Source organism: Strix uralensis, chromosome 6 (assembly GCF_047716275.1).
Source record: "Strix uralensis isolate ZFMK-TIS-50842 chromosome 6, bStrUra1, whole genome shotgun sequence".
Classification (NCBI taxonomy): Eukaryota; Metazoa; Chordata; class Aves; order Strigiformes; family Strigidae; genus Strix; species Strix uralensis.
This window is the reverse complement of record NC_133977.1, coordinates 940,979-963,864: the sequence shown is the minus strand read 5'-3', so window position 1 is coordinate 963,864 and position 22,886 is coordinate 940,979. Positions and strand designations below refer to the sequence as shown.

At 50.7% G+C, this 22,886-nt stretch overlaps 1 protein-coding gene across 2 annotated transcripts in view; it reads left to right on the top strand.

Moving 5' to 3' along the window:
• COL6A2 (collagen type VI alpha 2 chain) overlaps positions 1-22,886 on the top strand; it is a 28,606-nt gene extending 5,720 nt beyond the window's left edge. The window contains exons 3-28 of one of the 2 annotated variants that reach the window (XM_074872400.1): positions 13-611; positions 1,150-1,170; positions 1,894-1,959; positions 2,700-2,753; positions 2,867-2,911; positions 3,098-3,124; positions 3,404-3,430; positions 3,529-3,573; positions 4,764-4,817; positions 5,214-5,276; positions 5,548-5,610; positions 6,537-6,626; positions 7,470-7,532; positions 7,931-7,993; positions 8,138-8,200; positions 8,753-8,815; positions 9,230-9,280; positions 9,656-9,691; positions 10,069-10,131; positions 10,384-10,446; positions 10,735-10,770; positions 11,029-11,074; positions 11,660-11,812; positions 12,056-12,508; positions 12,828-12,866; positions 21,323-22,886. In XM_074872400.1, coding sequence (XP_074728501.1) covers positions 13-611; positions 1,150-1,170; positions 1,894-1,959; positions 2,700-2,753; positions 2,867-2,911; positions 3,098-3,124; positions 3,404-3,430; positions 3,529-3,573; positions 4,764-4,817; positions 5,214-5,276; positions 5,548-5,610; positions 6,537-6,626; positions 7,470-7,532; positions 7,931-7,993; positions 8,138-8,200; positions 8,753-8,815; positions 9,230-9,280; positions 9,656-9,691; positions 10,069-10,131; positions 10,384-10,446; positions 10,735-10,770; positions 11,029-11,074; positions 11,660-11,812; positions 12,056-12,508; positions 12,828-12,866; positions 21,323-21,930 — 2,954 coding nt within the window. In that variant the 3' untranslated portion in view covers positions 21,931-22,886. Of the gene's footprint in view, positions 1-12; positions 612-1,149; positions 1,171-1,893; positions 1,960-2,699; positions 2,754-2,866; positions 2,912-3,097; positions 3,125-3,403; positions 3,431-3,528; positions 3,574-4,763; positions 4,818-5,213; positions 5,277-5,547; positions 5,611-6,536; positions 6,627-7,469; positions 7,533-7,930; positions 7,994-8,137; positions 8,201-8,752; positions 8,816-9,229; positions 9,281-9,655; positions 9,692-10,068; positions 10,132-10,383; positions 10,447-10,734; positions 10,771-11,028; positions 11,075-11,659; positions 11,813-12,055; positions 12,509-12,827; positions 12,867-15,834; positions 17,374-21,322 lie in introns of those variants that run through there. The other variant, XM_074872401.1, reaches the window with a different exon arrangement.

Sequence of the window (22,886 nt, the reverse complement as noted above, 5' to 3'; positions counted from 1 at the left end):
GTCTCCATGCAGAAAAGAGGAACTGCCCCATCAATGTGTACTTCATCATTGACACCTCGGAGAGCGTTGCTCTGCAGACTGTGCCTATCCAGAGCCTCGTGGATCAAATAAAGCGGTTCATCCCTGTGTTCATCGATAAACTGGAGAATGAGCTCTACCAGAACCAAGTCTATATCACTTGGCAGTTTGGTGGACTTCATTACTCAGATGTGGTGGAAATTTACAGCCCTTTAACAAGCAGCAAAGACATATACCTCCCCAGGCTGTCTGCTATTAACTACCTTGGCCGGGGCACCTTCACGGACTGCGCTATCTCCAACATGACGGAGCAGATCCAGACACAGATGGCTTCAGGCGTGAACTTTGCAATAGTCATCACCGATGGCCACGTTACTGGCAGCCCCTGCGGGGGGATGAAGGTGCAGGCTGAGAGGGCACGAGACATGGGGATCAAGCTCTTCGCAGTGGCCCCCAGCGAGAACGTCTACGAGCAGGGGCTGCGGGAGATCGCCAACCTGCCGCATGAGCTGTACCGCAACAACTATGCCATCACGCAGAAGGACACCCTGGACATCGATGTGAACACCATCGACAGGATAATCCAAGCTATGGTACGGAGTGCTGTCTGAGGTGCAGGGAGTATAACAGGGGGGACAAGAGAAGCAGCGCATGGAGCAGGGGGGATGTTTTCCAAGCGGCCCCACAGTGGGTTTTGGCAGGGCTCTAGAGATCAGTTGTAGTAGGGAAAAGCCTCTGTTTTGTTTCTCTTCAGTTTTTATGTCCTTTTAGCACTTACGGGCCAAATGCAGTCTTGAGCATCTCTGATTTCTCTGGTTAGGTGCTTAACCAGGACTCTTTGGTTTGCGCCTCTGTTCCCCGGTATGTCTGGGCAGGCTGCCACCCTAGTCCTGGCTTTGCTGAAGGCCAGACCCACACCCTAGGCTACTCCCCATCCAGGGGCATGTGAAAGAGTAGGCAGCACTGAGACATGTGCTCACCATCAGCGTGGTCTTTGAGGCCCCACCTGTTAACTGGGGACTCTGCTGAGAACATCTTTAAAGCCATGGGACCTTTAAGGGCACGATGCTGGTTTTCTGTTGGGGATTACCACCTTAACTGATTCTGTTCATCCTATTTTCTCCTTTGCAGAAACACGAAGCCTACGGAGAGGTGAGTGACCAGCATCTTTATGTCATTGCCACATGACACAGGTTTAAGTTGCCTCACTTAAAAGCAGACCAGCTTGCACCCTGAAGTATCAAGCCAGGTTTTGCAGTGAGCTGCACAGGGTGGGTCTCTGCCCACCTGTGGATTAGTGCAGAGCCTGGGGACCTGTCCCCTTACCCAGTGGTTAAAATGGCATACACTGGACTCTTCACTCTCTGCCTCCCCCTCACTTGTAATGAATTCAGGTCTATTGAATAGACTGATTTAATCACTTCGGAGGCATGTTTTGTAGGTGCTGCACAAGCTGAAGATCCTGCCCTACTGGTATCACATGGACAGGCATACCTAGGGAGGAGTATGCAGAGCAATGCTCCAGAGGGCATGCACAGCCCCTGAGGGCACCAGAAGAGCAAGCCCACATCACCTTGCCTGACACTTAGCAGTCCTGTTCCTTCAGTTTGGGCCCAGAGCCAAGCCATAATGAATGTGCTTGTGGCAACTTCCTGCTTTTAATTTACGGGCAGCATTTTTCTGCATGCTTGTTGCTGCCTCAACTCTGACCCAGCTGGAGCTGTAGTAGTTTTTAGCACTTCGGTCACGGGGAGAGGTGCATGGAGAACCATGGTGCAGAGCCAAGCTTCAGGTGCGCACTGGCTCAGTGCACGAAGCGGCCGGCACGCTGCAGCGCGGGGTTACACCTCCTGTATAATTTCTTCTGTATTTCAGTGCTACAAGATGAGCTGCCTGGAGATTACAGGTCCACCTGGTCCCAAGGGATACCGAGGGCAGAAGGTAAATCACCCTAACCTGTGGGAAGAGAAAAATGCCAGTGCCTGCCACAGACGCTGCAGAATGCCCTAGATCCCACCTCGGCTGCAGCAGCCTTCTCAGGCATGGCACCCTATGCTGTGAGGTGGGAAATAACTCCCCAGGATTTCTCTTGGCCCTGAGACACTGCCATGCTGCAGTGAATGGAGCACACAGCCAGCACCGGTGTCTCTTCATGTCCATGCCAAGGCTGATGCATTGACACCAGCACAGAGAGGCAGCTGAGCATCAGGCATGTTGACACCCAAATTATCTGGTTATGGGAGGTAACACTGACACCTCCAGGATCCCCATCAAACTGAGCATGGAGGGGAAATAGAGACACACAAAGGACAGTGGGAAAAAAGGCTTGTCTGAATTTCTCAGGAGTTCCTCTGGATATTTAGATGTTTGTGGGAAAAGACAAGTTACATATGAAGCACAAGCACAGAAGTGAGGCAGCAGTTGTCTCCGATTCTCCCACCCTCAAGAGAAGAGCTCTTACATGTACAGGGTGTGCTGTTCTCCTGTCCTCAGCTCTGTGTGCTCCCATCCCCATACAGTCTTTCCCCAGCTTCCCTGGAATAAAGCAGGTCCCACTCCACCAGGATGCTGCCCCAATCTCTGTAGGAGCAGTCACAGTGAGCCCGATGCTTCCAGAAATTGCCATTTTCTCACAGTCAGCACCAAGCCCTGACTTATGTTGGGTTTTTTTCTTTCCTTAGGGTGCAAAGGGGAACATGGGCGAGCCAGGCTCCCCTGGGCTGAAGGGACGACAGGTGAGTTGTGGAAAGTCCCCCCACCTGCCACAGCCATCAGAGCTGCCCCTGCATTAGCTGGGGCCGCAGCACTGCCGTGCTCAAGCTAACGCTCCATGTCTTCTTCCCTTAAGGGTGACCCAGGTATTGAAGGTCCGATCGGATACCCTGGTCCCAAGGTAAGAACCCTGTAGCTGGTGACTGAGCTCTTTGCATTCGTTGATTTTTGGTGAAGCAGGGGGAGTGCTGCTTCTCCCTCTCCACCTGCTTGTTTACCACACAAGACCCCCCGGCACGTCATTACCTCTGCTTCTGCTGATCCCCAGGCACTAACACAGCATTTTTCTTATTTTCTTTTTGTCTAGGGTGTCCCAGGGCTGAAAGGAGAGAAGGTGAGAAGGAAGAGACGAAATGGCTGTCTGGGCCCTTGGCAAGGGACGCACACCTTTCTGTTGCAAAGAGGGAGAGTTTAGCTGTAATGGGGAGAATAACAACCCTATTAATATGTAATTGCAGACATGGAGGTGGGGGGGGGATTTCCAGGGGCATCCCAAAGACTGTCTCCTTCAGGCATTGCTCATGATCTTGGGAAGTGTTGATGTTTTCACTGAGCTAAATGGGTGGGAGGGAGGGAGGCAGACCAGCTGACTCCTGTTCTCTTCTCCCTCCAGGGCGAGATTGGATCCGATGGACGGAGGGTAAGAAAGGACATTTTCTAGCCTGCATGTTGTTCCAGCTACCAACCCTTGAGCGTGTTAACAGATCACTGACCCATCTTTTTTCCCCTTGATCCCAGGGTGCCGCTGGTTTGGCAGGCAGGAATGGCACCGATGGACAGAAGGTAACACCACTTGGGAGCACCCTGTAATGTCACTGCTGCTGTTTCATTTCTTTACCCACCCTTGTCTCCACAGGCTGTTTGGTTTCTCCCATCCCACACACTAGCTATTTGTTCTGACTGAGGTTTCTATGAACTTATTTGCACATTATTCTGCATGTCATGTAGAAATACGTGAGCTAGCTGGAGATGGATTAATTCAGGTCACAGAAGTGCTATGGCTTCATCAGCAAGCTCTCTGCAGGAATTCGATGTGTAACCCGGGCTGTGCTGCTGCAGGAGGTGATATGGCCGGATCATCTGGGTGTAGATATCTTGGGTGTTAGTGACCTCTACAGGACATGTACACAGAAAGTTTTGCAGAAATTTGGTTTTCAAGGCAGTTCGTCACAGAATCTGGGATTTCATCTCTAACTACTGCTTGTTCTTAATACTAAAGCCTTAAAACCAGGTTCAAGAACCTTGTAACAAAGTCCCTGAAATCCTCTGTCCCCTCTGTGGTAAGTGTAGAGGGCCACGACCTCCCTTAGATCTGCATGCCATGAAGATGTACCACAGCAGGATAGTCTAATTTGAGATTATTTCAGCTGGCTTTGTCTGCTGGCCAGCACACGTTGGTTTTGCTCTGCACTTCCTCGTATACTCAACCAAGTACATCTGTGAGATAATACCAACTCTTCCCACTACTAAAAAGCCACTGAAGCTCTAAAACACAAAAGTCCTTCAGTCACTACTGCTCTTTAGCCAGGGCAAGCTGTCTAAGTGCTGCTGGCAAAGCTGTTTCATGGCACAGGGCAAGGTGGTCACTGCCTCACGTTCCTGTGAACCTGAGCTGCTCTGACACGAGATGCACAATGGAGGACCAGTGCGACCATGGACATGAGTGATGACCAAATCCAGCCTCAGTGAAGGGACGTGCCCATCACCCAGGTCACGTGTGTGGGATGAACATGCTTGAATTCCCACCAACACCTGTGCTACCACTTGGGGTGTTTCAACTACTTTCTCCTCCTCTGTTTGACCCTGCACATCACAATCCTGTTTAAAGGAAGACACTTGCTATTTATTCTTTAACTGAGCGCCAGTGCGATCAGTTGATGATGTTAAAAATCAGTAACTGTTAACAGGAAAGCTGTATTTTCCCTTCAGACACCTACAGCTTCTGTGTCTTCTTTTGAATGCTTTCTCTCTAGGGCAAGCTGGGGAGAATTGGACCACCGGGCTGCAAGGGAGACCCCGGTGACAAGGTAGGAATGCCTTCTCTTTCACAAGGCAAATCAGATGCATCACCCCAACTTTAGCTGCTAAATGAGCTGCACATGCAGAGAGATATGGCCAACAAGAGGTTACTGGCCCATTTTCCAACCAATTGCATGATCTGATGCCAGGCCTGGGATCCCCAGAATGGGAAGCACAGCCTGAATATTTTGTGCCTTCTTTCCATGGGCAAGTAAGCTGGCATCCTGCAGTGTCCCTTCCCTCCACATAGAGAGGAGGAGCTGCTCCTTTCGGCAGCTCTAGCAACAAGCAGAAACTATTTTAGTCTCTAGAGCAACTTTCTAAGCCAGTTGTTTTATTCTGCAGGGAAAGTCCATATTGTTGCCACTGCAAAATGTGTGGTCCCTTGTCCTTTCCCTCCCTAGGGCCCTGATGGCTACCCAGGAGATGCAGGAGACCAAGGTGAAAGAGGAGATGAAGGCATAAAGGTACAAGTACTCTGAACAGTGAGCAGGGTGTGGGCAGAGGCCACCAGTGGGGTCAGCTAAACACCATTGCCTGTGTTTGCTCTTAAATCCTTCACTACTCATGGACCCCTTAGGCTCTGTCTGCCTGGGGACTGGATCCCATCACCAGACACAGGAGCTGAGGGAAGAACCTTGCTGGCCCTGCTCCTTGGGCTCCTCATGGCACATGTCAGTGGTGCACAGCCACATGCTGATGACACAGGCAATGACCATTGCTCTCTGGCTGTTTCAGGGAGATCCTGGTCGGCCCGGTCGCAGCGGACCCCTGGGACCTCCAGGAGAAAAAGGAAGCCCGGTAGGTTCATGCAGTGTTCAGATGTCTCCAGTGTCGTACTAGGGTCTGCTCCACATGGCGTGGAACCGGAGTAGTATCAACTGTTGGTCATGGGGCAGCTGCACCACAAAGATGACTGTTTGACAAGGAATCCTGGTGATTCTGCAAATTAGGCCACTAGCGCAGAGAAAGCACAAGCCCCTGGGTGGTCGAGTGAACTCTCCTGCCATGTGTGTCCCCACCAGTATAGTGGGAAACATCATGTGGGCAACAGGAGAGGGGACTGTGCAACATCCCTGCAGCTGCCCAGAGAAAAATGAGAATGGGTCTTGAGCATCTGCCCAGAGCAGAGCAAAGCAGGAAAAACATACTTAGAAGGATTTACCTTTCTAGTTCATCCATTGCGCTGCATTTTTCCTTCTCTTCCCATCTTCTCCTGAGTAGAAAGACCCTGTTTGGCCATGGTTTCCCCTGCCACAGTCTCATGACTTCCTCAGTGTTTGTGGCACTGCCAGTGTTTGCAGGCTGGTTTTATTCATGTGAGTAAACTTTAACTGCTCAGAGATCTAGCACAGGCTTTGCCGACTGCACTCAACCTTATAGCCCAGGGTTTGCTATGCTGATGGCCAGATACTTCAGACATAGTGGAGGAGGCTGAAATAGCCCTCCAGCTTTGGGCAGGGCTGAACAGATGCTGTAAAGAAGAGTTGATGAGCCTTTGCACTGGTTGTTGGAGGAAAGGTGACACAGCATCACACTGCTCCAAGGCTGGAGCCTGTGCACCTAGCTTTGACATGGAGGCATGGTAGGTGTGTGGAAGCATAAGCTGTGTGCTCGTGCACACGTCTGCTAAAGGGTGGACTGCTTGACACAGGACAAGAGCTCTGTGTGTGTGTGTGCACCTTGACCTCTCTTCTGACAAATTGTATTTCTTTTTCTTCTCCAAGGGACTTCCAGGCAACCCTGGACCTCAAGGGCCTCCTGGAAGTAAGGGAAGAAAAGGTGAAACGGGACCTCCTGGACCCAAAGGAGAGCCTGTAAGTGTCTGGATGGAGCCCGATGGAGTTTCATGGATGAGCTCTGAGAAACTGCCCCATTTAGCCTGCCTGCCCCACCTTCTGCATCCCGAAAGATGTGCAGATGCTGATCTCCTTGTCTCCCTGAACTTTACAGAGCAGTACTTCCATGATCCTAAGCCTAATAACCATTACACCTTAGAGAAGCATCCTGTATTCCCACATAACCACAAATGCCCCTGTGGATGCCCAGAGACCCTTTGCCTGTACTCTGGCAAGTTTCCCAAACCTCTGGCTTCTCACAGGTGCTCACAGAGTTGAGATCTGGTGGCTGTTACAGGAGAGCGCTCTGAAAAGGGCAACATCAAATCACAGCTGTGTCACAACATCAATGGTGCCATGCAGACCCAAGCTAATGTGATGGGGCGCTGCAAAATTTGGGGAGTGGGTTGAAGATTATGTTCCCTGGCAGAATACAGCATCACGGCTCCACCAGCACCAGGAGGCCAGAGCCCAGCTGGCTTGCATCCTTGTATGATATCTGGTGGGGGAAGCAATGCTGGATGAGCTGGAAGTAAAGCAGAGTCTTTAACCCTGAGGGAATGAACCACAAGTGTTTGTGGTCACTGCGGTGACCACTCTCCTGAAAGAATAGTCTGGCTGTAGCTTCCCAAAAGCCAAAGGCAAGACCCCCCAGGCAGTGCCAACATGGGCGTCCCTGTTTCCCTGCTGCCAAGCATGTGCTCACTAAGGGAGCAAGGAGACGTCTCGGGCCAGGAGGGAGAAGGCAGAGCAGCCAGGAGTCACTGTTTAGGTAGCATCCATCTTTGCATCCCATTTATGTGACTTTCTGTGTCTGCCGAGGGTCGACGTGGAGATCCAGGGACGAAAGGCAGCAAAGGTACTCCTGGAGCCAAAGGAGAAAGAGTGAGTAAAGCAACTGTCCAGACCATTGGGAGTGAGCCCCAAGATGCACAGGACCAATGTGCATGATGAGTTACTGCCCAGCCACGCAGCATCCAACACCAGAGCTGGGAATTGCAGAACCCAGCAGGTTCTGAATGTGTGCTCTGCTCCCGCTGTGCCCTGGTGGCAGTGGGTACAGCCTCCTCTTCCAGTGCTTGATCCAGAGCAGGGATAAAGGGCAGAAAAGCTCAAGGATAAGAGAGATGTTCAGAGTGCAAGCTGCCCTGACACTGTGTTTCTAGCCAAGAAACACCAGATTTGAGAATGGCATCATGCCTCCTCGCTTCAAGGAGCGCTGCCATGCACACAAACAGCATTGGAGACATCCCTGACCAGAAATATCTTTACCCACTTCACAGGGAGATCCTGGTACAGAGGGTCCTCGTGGCCTGCCCGGTGAGGTTGGAAGCAAAGGAGCAAGGGTAAGCATGGAGCAGGGATTGGTGACAGCCAGGAGTGAGGGAGAGCACTGCTGCCATCCAGGGGCAGCTCCCCTGGCTTTCCTCCTCATGCACATCTGCCTGTACCTGCTTCTGTACGTTCTTGCTTCTTGATTTGCTTTGCAGGGAGACCAAGGACTGCCAGGACCCCGAGGCCCTTCAGGTGCTGTAGGAGAGCCAGGGAAGATAGTAAGTCACTCTGGGGCATCTGTGTGACTGTGTCCTCCCTCTGCAGTGACAGCTTGCCCCACTGACATAAGCTGGCTTCACCTTCCCTCCCCAGGGCAGCCTGCCTGCCTTTTTCTCAGGGATGCTCAAAAATTAGCCCAGAGGCCCCTAGCTACCCCTTTCTGGGACAAGGAGAAATTGCAGGAGCCAGGACTCCCTGCTTCTCCATCAATCCCGGTCCCAGATGTTCCTATGACAATGTGGAAGGGATCATGTCAGAGTGGGTCATGGAGCAAGGAAAGATGGGGCTCCCTGGGTGCCCATTTGTCCTGGGTCTGTGGTTAGTCCAGCACCCCACGGTGGCAATAGTGCTGTGACATCCGTGTGGCTCCATGGAATGTGGGAACTCACATGCTGAATCAGTCACTGTCACAATAACCTCACTGGGAAGGGAGATGGTCTCGCAGAATCATCTCAAGAGCTGGTTTCTCCAGCACAGTCCCCTGTGTGGCCAGGCAGCTGCAGGGACCATCCTCACCCACTTCCTCCACTCTTCCCAACACTATCCTGCAGGGATCGCGTGGGGACCCTGGTGACTTGGGCCCAAGAGGTGACGCCGGGCCACCAGGACCAAAGGTAAAGTACATGAATGCAACTCTGCACTTGAAAGTGTATTTTGGTGTCCTTTTTTTTTAATTATTAAAAAAAAAGGCAGTTTGCAGAAATTTGCGTGCCTCAGAAACAGAATGGCTCAAACCTGAGCCTTCCTGTGGGGCAGAGATGTAGGTCTTGCTCTGGCCAAGGCAGCTCTGATTGCACCCCTCGCTCTGCACAAGTTCAGGGGTGTCCCTGGCATGCGACGTCCCCAGGACCCCACGAAGCCTTGCTCTGCACAGCTGTTCCCAGTGTTTCAGGGCCAGCTGCAGAAGTCACAGCTCCTGGGGTTGTCTCACCCTGAGAGAAGATGAAAACAGCTCAGGCTGTCACTGGCATCACCAGAAAGGCCTGGTTTGGTTTCTGATGGATCTTTTTTTTTTTTTCCTACCAAAGGGTGACAGAGGCAGACCTGGCTTTAGCTATCCTGGACCCAGAGGACCGCAGGTACATATGCCTCATCCAGCACAGATGCACATGCTGTGAGGATGCTGTTGGAGCTGAGCAGCCTGGGAGAAGAGGGAAAGAGGAATTAAAATTATCAGGGTCACAGAAACACGGAGCCTGCAAAGGGGGTGATGGGGGTTGAACACTGGGACTGAGCCAAGCCACAGCTCCATCAGCCTTGTGACAGAGGTGCTGGGGACCCCAGCCTCAACGGTGGTGATGGGGAGGTGGCTGCACCCACCACCCCAACCATCAGCCTGAAGCTATACCTGATGTTCAGCTTTGTGCCCCTCAATGCAAACTTCAGATGTATGTGTGCACGGTGTGAGGTTGGTACCGCTCGGGTGCTGACCTCCCCCTCCTCTGCCTTTGCAGGGTGACAAGGGTGAGAAGGGTCAACCAGGACCCAAGGTGAGTATATTTGTCTCTCTCACCTGGTTTTTTGTACTGACTGAAATGCTGAGTAGTTGTCACCCAACCCTCCGGGTGCGTGGCCAAGGAGCCTGTCCTGCTGGCAGCTGCCCTGCCTATTCCCTGAAGCTGTGGAGCCTGGGTATATCTCCCAAGCCCATCTCCTTTTGAAACCATCTGAAATATGCTCTGCAAAACTTCTTCATTCTTAGTTAATGCCTATGTAAACATTGCTTGTTTGCTCTGCACTGAGCAGCTGGTTTAGAGGGTGCTCTCTCAGGCACACATGTTTTTGACAGGCTCGTAGCAGCAGTGCCTCTGCCTGAGCACATCCAGATGTGCTCCATGCCAGATCTGTTTCTCCTTCCTTTGAGCAGGGAGTAAGAGGTGAACTTGGGCCAAAAGGAGTGCAAGGGACCAAAGGACAGAAGGGGGAACCGGTAAGCAGACTTCCCATACTGCCCATGGGGTCGGGGTCCCCCTGTCACAGGGATTCCCCTGCCAGGTGTGCTGGGGATGGTGCTGCCTGCTGTCCTGCCTGCCCTGTGTCCCCAAGTTTTGCTGGGGCAGGCTGGTGACCACGCTTAGCAGGGCTGCAGCTGATGAGGGGATCAGGAGGAGCCCCAAACACCAGCAGCTGCATCACCAACCTTGCCAGGGAAATACTTGACCCTTCTCTGTTTCTTCCCCAGGGTGATCCTGGCCCAGGAGGGGAGCCCGGACCCCGCGGTCCAACTGGTGAACCAGGCCTCGAGGTATAGTACCATGCTATTGCGTCTAAGCAGATGCTTTAGCTCCCTCCTCTCCTCCCCACTTCTCCTTGATGCTCTAAAGCCCATCGGACCCCAGCTGGTCTCCCCACAACAGGACTTGCTGGAGGGGACACCAGCTGCCAGACATGTCTGCTGGATCCCCACGAGGCTTTCCTACCCTTCCTGTGGCAGACCTCTGCAAAAAGCCACGTTTTTGATGGCTCTGGCGTCCAGTTCCCAAAAAGGGAACTCATGGGAAAACTGCCTGAAATCCCTGTGCTCTTCTTACAGGGAACCCCCGGCCCACCAGGAGATCCTGGCCTGACTGTAAGTAGCACTGCTCTGCAGCCCCTGGTGCTCTTCTTCCAGGGGCAACCATGGCTTTGCTGTGCACAGCCAGAGAACAAAACAGGGCATTAGGTCCTGCCGCTGCCCAGCAGAGCCGGTCTGCGACTTTCCATGGGAGCCAAGGGAAGAGGAGAGGGGGCTGACTGGGTGGGAGGGGAAAGGGGAGCCTTTCCCTTAGGGAGAATGGATGCTGCATGAGGGGAGGGAGGCATTCACCCTGCACCCTTTTGCTGGCAGGACTGCGACGTGATGACCTACGTGCGAGAGACGTGCGGATGCTGTGGTGAGCAGACCATCATCTCTCCCCTGGGCACAGGAACGACCACTCAAGGGATGGGGAAAGGGGGTCACCAGAGACTGCCTCCTTCTTCAGGAATTCCTTTGAGGGAGCTCTGCCCCGTGAGCTGCCCTTTGCACTGAGCTGCTGGCATGATGGGGTCTTTGCCTCTCTGCACAGGGCTGCACCCTGCAGAGGAGACACCATGGGAAGTCCTTCCCTGCTCACCCTGGTCCCAGCCCACCAGGACCAGTGTGGTAGCACTGCAGGGGCAGCCTGGCTTACCTCCCAAAATTTAACTCTGCCATCGCAGGAGCAGTGACCTGTAATACAGAGTTGCATGGTCCAGATGATCCCATAGAGCGTATTACACAGCAAGAGTAAAAAGATTTCTTTCAATATACATCAATAGAAAGATGCATCTAAAATCCTCCCTATGTTGCCAGCTGCAGGCAGCACCACAAACCCTGTGGATGCTTGATGTGATGCTAACTGTCTCCATCTTCCCATAGATGGTCTCTTCTGCCCTGGTGGCTCTTGTTCCCACCATCACTGACCTTCATGTTTTCCTCCTTCTGTCCCTCTCCCCAGACTGTGAGAAGCGTTGCGGTGCCCTGGACATCATGTTTGTCATAGACAGCTCGGAGAGTATTGGCTACACCAACTTCACCCTGGAGAAAAATTTTGTTGTCAACGTGGTCAGCCGGCTGGGCTCTATTGCCAAGGACCCCAAGTCACAGACAGGTCTGGACTGTGTGAGGACAGAGCAGGGCATGGGGAAAATAAAAGGGTCTTGGATCCCTCCAGCTTCCACGTTTGTCTGTAGCTGCCCTGGGCTACGATCCGTCTGTCCAGCATTTTTGCAGCAGTTTCTGCTTTTCCCCCTTCCCATCTTTGTAGGGCAAAAGGGCAGCTCTTTGCTGACACAAAAGTTGGCTGACTTTCACTGAGGACGGAAAGCCAAGTAACGTCACACTTCATTGGCAGGTGCCCGTGTTGGGGTGGTGCAGTACAGTCACGAGGGGACCTTCGAAGCCATCAAGCTTGATGATGAGCGCATTGATTCACTGTCGAGCTTCAAAGAAGCAGTAAAGCGCCTGGAGTGGATCGCTGGAGGCACCTGGACACCATCTGCCCTTCAGTTTGCCTACAACAAGCTCATCAAGGAAAGCAAGCGAGAGAAAGCCCAAGTGTTTGCTGTGGTGATCACAGATGGGCGCTACGACCCCCGGGATGATGACAAGAACCTAGGGGCTCTTTGCGGTAGAGATGTGGTTGTCAACACTATTGGCATTGGAGACATGTTTGATCAGCCAGAACAGAGCGAGACCCTGGTCTCCATTGCCTGCAATGAACCCCAGCGAGTCCAGAAGATGAGGCTTTTCTCAGACCTGGTGGCAGAGGAATTCATTGACAAGATGGAGGACGTGCTCTGCCCAGGTCTGTACTTGTCCTTGCACAGTTCTTACTGAAACTGGAGTGTTCACCCCCAGGGTTTGGGGTGGGGGGCACGTATGGTGCATTACAACGATTGCAGAGACATTGTGTCCCAGCAGGTTGGCCAATAGCTCATAAACTGGGTCATTCATGGTGGGGGTTGACCTTTATGTAGCCCTGGGTAAACAGTCCTTCCTCCGATATGGGCCAGCCTTTTGGGGCAGTCCTTTGGAGTCTTTTCCCCCTTGCCACCCTGACTGTGCAAGCCGTGAAGGGGGATGGCATCACATCACTCAGTTTTCCTTGTTTCTTTTTCTTCCAGATCCACAGATTGTCTGTCCTGAGCTGCCCTGTCAGACAGGTAAACATTACAAGTAGCTTCATGCTATCTGCACAAAGTGGTAGGTCTGGGGGAGAGTGCACAAGGCTCAGGAGTGAGAGAAACCCTGTTCATTCCCTTTGGATGGCAGGAGTTTGGTAAATAGTGTTATTTTACATGAGGAGAGGCTCAAGGGTTTCATCTCCTGCTCCTTTCCTGTCTCTCTGGGTTCTCTGCACAGGTAGGTACAAGTGCACCGTATTAGTGCACCAGCATGGCTCAGCCCTGATATTTCTCCCTGTCCCAATTCCTGGGAGCCGCCAGGTTTTGACCTCTGAACTCGGCAATTAATTTCTCACTTGTTCCATGTCTCTGTAATACATCAAGTTGAAACCCCCTTGCTAAACTGTCCCACCCATGTGACCTTTGAAATGCAGGGCCCAACCTGCAGCACTGGGCAGGATGCTCCTTGGGAGTGACAAGGGCAGAGCAGGGGGCAGGGACTCTTTGGAAAATGACACCATAGTGGACCCAAAGCTTTGGCTTTTCTAACGCTGGCTGTATTTAATTAACAATTAACTCAAAGTGTTGTATTAAAGGACAAAAGGCTCTAAGGATCCTCTGGTATAAAAGAGATGGCTGCTGCTCGCTGCAGGTAGCTTTACTTGATCACATTTTGCTTGTTAAGGGGCAGATCTGCCACCTGAATTCCTCGAGATCCCGTCTGTCTGAGTCTCTGTGCCTGTTTAAAAGCAGTAGATGCACTGTTTGCTGATATACACAAGGCTTATAAGGGAAAAAGTTTTGCCAGTTCTTGCAACTTTTATCTCTACTCTTGCCGTGAATGTTTTTGTGAAAGTCCTCAGCTTCAACTCGGTATGGAACAGAATCTCAAAGTTCATTTTCAGAGAAGTCCCTTCATTTCCGTACAAAGCAAAGGAAAACTGGTCCCAGGATGCTCAGAAATCTGAAGACAGAAAAGCTATAATTATTCCCGTCTAAAATCTCTTACTAGTATTTAGAGTATTTGCACCCGGCCATGCAGAGAGCATAATGTCCAACCGTGATGCTGAGCTACCCACGCAGGCTCCTCTGCAGTGTCCTCTGAGGAGCTTGTTCCTGCGGATCCATGCACAAGGAGGCAACTTCCCCATGCCACACTGGTGACTGCTCAGGTGTCTTCAAAGGTTTTGGTCTTTGCAGCTTCCCTGTTTCTGAGGAACACTGCAGGAGAGAGACTGACCCAAGCTGTGGCGCACTCATGTTCTCCTAGGCTTGGGCCATCAAAGCCCTCCAAAGCAAGGCGAAGTTGGCGGTCCTTTACCTGTAGTGCACTTGGGTGTTTCTGTTCCTGATGCAAGGTGAGAACAGTTCGCTGGTACCTGACAGTCCTGGGAACAAGAACAGAAATGGCTTGAGGAGCTATCTGAGGGGATTCCCTCTTGGGTGAATCCCTCAAGCCATGCCATAGGCAGGCCAGGTCAAGTGCAGGCCCTACACCTGCACCCCAGAGGACATGGGAGGTGGAGTGATGTGACTGGGTAGGTCTGGGCCTCCTGTGAAAGTGACAGTACACCCATCTCAGCATGGGCAAAAGTTCTCCTGGTGTGCAAGGATCTGTGCTGGGCCCAGTAGATCAAGTTCTAAGTGATATTGAGGGATTCAGGGGCCTTTAGGCAAAGCGCCTTCCACCCACTGCACTGGATGGTCCATGATGCATTGCTGCCGTCATTTAGAAGGATTTGCAATGATCACACTTGCCTAGTGGCAAGGGAACATGTTGGATGGGGTGTAACGTAAAATGTGTGACAGCCTCAGGCTTCTCTGCTCAGTGCTCAGCTTCCTCTGGTTCTCCAAGAACATCTCAAGAGTTGGTGCTAATTCACATGCAAACCCTTTGGATGGAGGCAGTGCCCTTTGCAGGGTATGTGCGGGAGCTTCATGCACATTCAATGTGTGTGTCCAGACGTAGACAGGCCAGACCGGTTCAGGTCAGGGAGACAGCTACACCCAGGGCTGTTCCTGGCCCCATGACTGACAGAGTTGCAGTCCTGGCGCTTTAAGGAGCAAATCAATTTCTCATGCCCGGTGGCCCAACTCCAGACTGGGTATTGTCAGAAGAGCACAGAGAGGGACAGGTATTACATACACCCCAGCTTCCTCCCTGCTGCCTTGCAGATCCAGGCACATCACCACTTCGGGTCACATCTGCAGCTAAAGGCGTGCTGCCTCAGTGCTTTGCCTAAGGAAATCCAGGTTTTCCTGTTTTCAGGGCAGACCCTTGTCTCCCTGTTACCACCCATCGATTACTGTGGTGCTAACAGGCTGCTGGATTGTTAAATGCTGAGCAAATCTGAACTGACCACTTGCTTCAATAGAAACCGCATGACGCTCTGTGCGGCTCTCTAACCCACGCAAAAGGCTTTGCTTTGAGCTTTGGGATGTTATCTGCAATCAGGTGGAGGTGGAGGCTCTCAGGGTCCTCCCTAGCCTGTGCTCCACACAGGAGCATTGCACACTGCAGGGCAGTGACTCTAGCCAGAGCGCAGCAGGCTGAGTGCCAGACAAGTTCACGTAATGCTGTCCCTTAGATGTCTTTCTGGCTGCACAGCATCATGTGCATAGTTTGCACGTAGCAGAGTTCAAAGCTACGTACATGATGGCTGAATCCCATATGCAGAAATAAGTTGGACCTTGTGGCCGTCTTCCTGAGCACAGCTCTTTCTCCATCACACTGTGCTGGATGAGTGGGAAGGAACTGGGCAGTTAAGGTTTCGTGTAACTTTCTGAGGTCTCTTGGCTGATGTGTGAGTAATTTCAGTACAAATCCCATGGTTCCTCACACATAAATGTGGCAGAAAGATTTGAAATCTAACTTCGGTCTTTGCTTCTCTGTCCTCGTTAGCTCTGTTCTTCTCTGGTGCAGTGCACGTAGGGAAGCCAGGTAGCTTTCAGAGACACAGCCATTGCTAGCAAGCCCTGAAAATATTCTTTTGACGCTCACTTGCAGATGACAGGAACCCTGGGAACGTAAACCCACTTATTTTCCGCCCCATGGAAGAGGGAATCAACATAGAATTCCCCAGCACCATACAATCGATCGCCCAGTTCCTAAACGCCACGCGGGAAACCCAGGACCCCAGCATGTACACGCAGCTGGTGGCCACTTTGGCCTTTACCGCCGAAAAAGCCAAGTTTGCCACTGGAAATGAGCGGCAAGAGTGGATGGACTTGTTCATTGACACCTTCAAAATGGTGCACAGCGAGATTGTGGGGGACCCAGAAACCGTGCTAGGGCTTTGCTGACATCTCTGTTAGAGATCATATGTAGCAGGTGGAGGCAGAGGTTGAGTGGAGGTGGTAATCGTCTTGCCTTGAGTGCCCGTTTGGCAGAGGGGACAGGTACATTGGTAGGTGCTTTTAGTTTAGGAGAAACAGGCAGTGAAGTGGCTTGGTTGCGCTCAATCAGGGATGGGACACAAGGAACAGACGTCTCGGGCTGGGCTGACTGATGAGCACGGCAGCTTTCTCCAGCGATGTCAAGAGATGCTCTTGCTTTTCCTGCTGCTTTTCTGCAGACGAGCTGTGTTGCCTCAGTCTCTGAGCCAGCCATGCTGCTCCCCTCCCGCGCTGCTACCCTGCCTGGCAGGCTAGCATGCCCTGGCCCTCAGCCACACTCCAGCACTGGGCCCCACCAAGGAGGTGCTGGGATGCACGTGGCTGAGGGCCGGAGCAAGCCCTCATTTGCAGAGAGCCTAACAATGCACTTTTTTCCCATGCCTTCTTACATATATATTTGCTGACTGCCCCTGAAGCATCTTCTGCATCCGCTCGCTGGGTTACCTTGATGGGTTTCTTCAGGTCTTGCAAACCATTTGTGTGGCAAGACTGGCAAGGCAAGGTGTATCCCCTCTCGCCGCAGCGAGTGTCTCCGTAAAACCATTCAATGGGCTGTTGGGGATACTGAAGGGAAGGAGCAAGTAGTACAGGGGAGGGGGCATCCTCAAGAGCACCAAAACCTGGGGAGTGCTTCTCTGAGAAGCTGTATGAGCTCCCTCTGCCTTTTTCTCTGCTTGTACGTTTGTGTTTCTTCTGTCTTAATTAGCAACGTATACCTGTTCATATCCAAGAGATAGAGGTTATGGTAGGGCCAGGCAGTTCAAAGCAAAAATCCATGACCGTGCAGTCAAACCTCTGTGATGCATTACGTGAGCTATTTAAAAGCAAATATTTAAACCTGATGTAGTATAGCCCATTCAATCCATATCCAGTGCTGGTTTGGTTCAGAGAGACTACAGACCCACCACTTGCACTGCAGGTACGTGCGTTTTCATGAGGAGTGATGTTTCCATGAGCTCAGCTGCCCCTGGTTTTCACCAAAAGTCAGGCAGGTGACTGCCATTCCTGCCTCCAGAATAACTGCTGCCTTCTCAAGCCATAAGAGAAAATGGCATTTCGTGTGCAGACACAAGAGTAGAAGTGTTTACTGCCAGCAAGTGAATTTTGCAGCCTCTCTAACTGACATGGTATTATTGCAATAAAGTATACTGAGCAAATGTCATATTTAATGGGCAGAAAGGAGGTGTACGGTCTTCAGAAATGCTGTTGGGCTGTAATGTTTCCATGTGTGCAAAGTGGAGCCAGGTGCTGAGCTCAGGCATGGGAATCGGAACAAGGAACTTGCCCACTTTGAACTTACTGCAGCATTTTCTTCCAGCTCTTCTTCAACATCTGGAGCTTGCCACTCTAGGCTAGAAGCCATCCGGCAACAGGCACACAGGGGAGGTGTTTGTGTCACTCAGCACATGAGCAGATCAGACGCACTGCACAAAAATAGTTCTTCTCCCAAGTTTCAGTACTTTTTGGTCCCAGTCTATAGGGATAGGTTGTTCAGAGAACTCTGCTGTTGGCATGTAATAGAGGGAAGAGAGTTCAGAGAGCTTTACGTGGTGTGCTCTGCAGTTTAGGTGAAGGCAAAAGGATCAGCCTGTATCTGAGTCCATAGGCAACGTCTGTTTGTAATCCACATATTCCAGATAGTCTGTGAAAAGCCAAGCTCCCTACTCTGTTTTGATTTTTACCCCCAAATTAGCATGTGACTTAGCCTGTTGGGATCCAAGGAAGAGGACTGAACTCAGAGTAGTTAAGCTGCTTCAGCCATGATGCTAGAGGAAAAGCTCCAAAAAAACCCTGGTTTGAAGAGAACAACTCAGGGCTGGGACATCTTGCTGAACAAGACGAGGATTTGGCAAGACTTCAGCAAGGGGGAGTTTATTTCGTTTCCTTTTGAAAAATTTCCTAGCAAAGCCGTACAACATTGGAAACAAAGTTTTTTACCTCTCGAAAACCTTCTACTCATTAGGGGGGGGGAAGAAGAGAAAAAATATCTCTGCCTGAGCCGTATTTGCCTTGGTCCTTATTAGACAGAGTCAAGTGAGTGTAGTCATGTTTTGCTAACATAATCCTGGCTAATCCCTCTGATAAAACCAGATAGATTTCATCACAGCAGTGGTTCCTTCAGTGAAGTTCTTGGGCAAAGGAAGAACACAGATAAGGGAAAGGACAGTCCACACCTCCCCAGAGACACAGGAGGGGTTGTGAAAGGGGAAAGCCCCAGAAAGGGGGGTCCCCATCTCACTGTCGCTTTCATCTCCACTGTCAAAATTGTGAAACAGTAGAGGAAATACAAGTTACCCAGGTTTTAGAAGAAGTAGGAACATGATGTGTATGGGTGGGGTTACTCTGCACGTGCACGTAATTAGATCGGTTGCTAATGGCAGGAAAATCGATGGTATTTCTGCGTTTTGTGCTTGCCTCTGTTAGACATCCTCACCTGTGTCCTAGTACGTGGTATGCAGTGTGATGAGCTACAGGCATTCATGCCTTTCTGTAAGCCGCATGAGAAGGACCAGTGCGCCAACTAAAAGCACGACATGAAGATTTTAGTGGACCTAATTCATGGTGATGCCTCTGAGAACTTATCTCCCAGTTAAGGGCTAGAATCTAGAATGTAGTTACTTGCTGCAGGAAAGGGCGCTTGGGTCCTCAGGCTCTCAGAAATGGGAACAAGCTGAACCAAAGCGTGATAAACCCAAGGTTTTTCTGCACTGCTTGCATCTATGTTATGTTCACATGGGATAACTCATATGTGAAGGTATCTTATCACACAGCTCGAAGGCAGTGCCCTCCAGCCATGAGGGCTGAGCGTCAAGCAGAGTGTCTCTGGGGAGTGCTCTTGCAGTAGAGGCTGCCTGGAGAGCGTTACACTCTCGCTGAAGCTTCATGGAGTGATGCTGCTCTCAGCCACGGTCTGCTTAACTAGGAGTTCTTAAGGCTTGCTTCGAGTCATGTGGGCGACGGACGGATCTTGCTTGTCATCTCAAGAAACGTGGCTACACACAGACATTGGGGGAGACAGATTGGTAACAATTCTCCAATGCAATATGCAGCCCTCGCTCCCACCCGCTCATTTCCACCTGCTTTTGCAGACCCCCTGCTTAGATTTCAGACTGTGTGGTTGCAAAGGGCATGCCTTCCTTCCTTTCCCCCTCCACGACTGCTCAGAGCATGTGAGGACCAGAGCGCAGGTGCTGCCAAGGCAAAGTATCCTTGTGGCAGCAGCACCTGCGTACCAGGAACTGCAGCATCAATGTACCTTTAGAACACATTTCTCAAGGAAGGTTGGGCAGAGGTGAGTATGTACCTTTATTGCTTTAAAGGAGTGGAGTATCGCAGCTGAATTTGGAAATGCGATATTCAAAAAGCTTCTGGGGGAAAAAGCATCGCTTAGAGATTGGTTTCTACTGCAGTCAGAACTCGCATTGCAGAAGCCTGTTGTTCACAATAAGACAATGTACAGTAAGCACCATTCAAGGCATGCCGTCATTGTAGATATGTTTTACAGTATGGGCTAAGGAGAAATGCAAGGCTCCAACGTCAGGGAATAGGATAGAGGAACAACCACAGACTTGTGCTATGTCCAGTGTGTTAGGTTAAGCCACAAGTACCAGCAGAAGTTCCTGCATCAGGTTTGACGGTTTTATGGGTGAAAGTGGTGCCAAATAATCTGCGAGCTCAATGATATGCACCATCAGAGCTTCTGCTACACTGTCTTGTGCTGTTGGATTCATGCTGGACACTGTGTCTGTAGTCTCAAGAGTGCATTTATCTACTTGGCTTAAAATATAAATTCACTGTTTGCCAAATGTTGACCACACACATAGTACTCATGTACTGAGCAGTGATCCATTTGTTGCTCAGCTCATACAAGGAGTTACATCCGTTCAGCACCCCACCACGCTGCATTCAGTGCTGAGGAAGCACTTTGTCAGGTTGGATTTGCCCGTAGTATGGAAAGTCAACCTAATGTGATACTCCTATTCCAAAAGTTACCTCTCATTGCCAGAAATGGATGTTCAAATTGGGGCTGATCCAGAATCTCCTATTCCTTGCCAGTCATGCAGCACAACATGACATCAGCTCCAGCACTTCACCCTTTCGAAATTCAGTCTTAGAGCCACAGAATTGCTTGACAATGATATGGCCATTCCCCTGCTGCCAACTCAGGGGGTGGCCAGCCGCAGCAGGTACATCACAAATCAATATTGCTGTTGCAGTTGTATTCCTGATTAGTGCTTTCAGCAGAGACGGAAACTCAAGAAGAAAACTCAACAGTGTAGAAATGGAATTGTTTCTCAGAGAAGCAGTGCACACTGAGGAACACCAAATGCAATACACGCAACTACTGCAAAGGGACAAAATGATGGTCCCTAACTAACAGCCGATTCCAAAGATAGCTATTTTTGTCTCCTTTTTTTTTCATTTACTGTGTATATTCATATGCTGACATGCCCGCTCTGTGGACAGGTGCTGTTCTGAGTGGCTGAAGAACAGTGTCCCGCTGTGTTTCACTCAAATATTGGTCTTTAATATAGCCTGCTTTAATATAACCTTTAATATATCTGACAAGGATAGTCTTGTTTTCGAATCATATGACCCAACCTTTATAAGCTCTTCAGGAATTAGTGATTGCTGATTAAACTAATCTGGGTGAGAGGTGTGAAAACAGCTTTCATCCTACAAATCTGTGTGTGAAGAGTAACTCTGAAAGTAAACCACTCTCTAAAAGTAAGAGGTGTGCAGAGACTGCCTGCCATTAATCTCTGGGTATTCCTCTTACAGATAAGATCTGGGAACTGCTGTAAGAAGGTGGAGGTAATTCTGGGACTGAAATGCACAGAGCTGTCTAATCTCATGGAGGTCTGTCGTAGGCCCCAGAATTAACATATATTAAGACCTAGTACCAGGAGCTGAGGGCATCAGAAGCAAAGTTCCCACATTACCAGCTGCAAAGACAGGCTTTGGCAGCAGAGTGGAGCTGGTCCTTCTTTGGACAAAGATGCATGGAGGCAACTCCAGCCCAAACTGCCCGAGGCAAGCCCCAACCTTATCCCATAGGTTTTCTTATGCTCCCAAATCTTGTCTTCTTTCTCCTGCAGAGCTTGCGGTGGCTCAGTGCACGCAGCGCCCCGTTGACGTTGTTTTCTTGCTTGATGGCTCTGAAAGGATCGGGGAGCAGAATTTCCACAGAGCCCACCACTTTGTAGAGGACGTGGCCCGACAGCTCACGTTGGCCAGGACCAACAGTGACAACATGAATGCCCGGATTGCGCTGCTGCAGTACGGCAGTGAGAGGGACCAGGATGTGGTCTTCCCACTGACCTACAACCTGACAGAAATCTCCAATGCCCTGGCACAGATCAAGTACCTGGACTCATCCTCCAACATCGGGTCAGCCATCATACACGCCATCAACAACATCGTGCTCAGCCCGGGAGATGGGCAGCGACTCGCCCGTCGCAATGCTGAGCTCTCCTTTGTCTTCATCACTGACGGCATCACAGGAAGCAAGAACCTCGAGGAGGCCATCAACTCCATGAAGAAGCAAGACGTCATGCCCACAGTAGTGGCTCTCGGGAGTGATGTAGACATGGATGTCCTGCTGAAGCTTGGCCTTGGGGACCGGGCGGCCATCTTCCGGGAGAAGGACTATGACAGCCTCTCCCAGCCCAGCTTCTTCGACAGGTTCATTAGGTGGATATGTTAAAGGGAGCGCACATGTCCTCCTCTCACCAGTATACACACCCCTCATACTACCTGTTTTATTTTCTTCCCTCTGTATGGTTGCTAGCAACTCTGAGCTGGCCCAGAACAGCTGCCCTCTGGGTCCTCCTTTCTAGCCAAATTCAGAGCTCTTTTTTGATTTTCATCATGAGAAGTCGTGTATCTTACATTTATGGTGCTAATTAAAATCAAGATTGAAGCAGGATACAGAGCCATATGACATACTTCTATAAAGCTTTACACACACAAAGACATGACTTGTGTACATACTGTAATCCTAGGAGGGCTTAGCAGAGAAGTGAGAAACCTTTGTAACAGGACAAATGATCATCTCTAGTTTTCAAAAACTCTCAATATCCCTCAGTGTCCTGTGAGGAGCTTTACGGTTGTGACATCTCCCGTTCTTTAGCAAACTGTTCTCCAGATTATCTCATGGTTTTTGTTCTCTCAGTACTTCTGCCCTGAGAGGACCCAGTGAGTTTATGGCACATCACATGCTGCTTGAAATGGTCAGCCACTTGCTTGCCTTTTGCATGGCCCTCGGTGGCTTGCTCCTCTCTCCCAGGAGCAACGGGATGGTGAGAGGTTTTGCTGCCTTCTACAGTTGTCTGCAGATGCTCCTTCTGGGGCTCTTATCTATTCTAAATTTCACAGATCAAGTTTAAGATCTTTATTTTCCTGTGGGCCATATCTCCCTTGCTTCCTTCTGCCATTCCAACCTTCATCAGAACCTGTTCATTTATTACTGCACCCAAAATCCTGTCTGAGAGGGGCAGCACACCTCCCAGCATCTCAAAATACTGGACAGCCACCAGAGCTGTCATCCCAATGTGCTCAAAGTAACCATGGTGCCTTCTTCCCACCGGTATCTGCTGAGCAATGCCCAGATTTGAACTTGAATTGTGCTATCTGCAAAATAAACAAACCCTTTTCACCCTA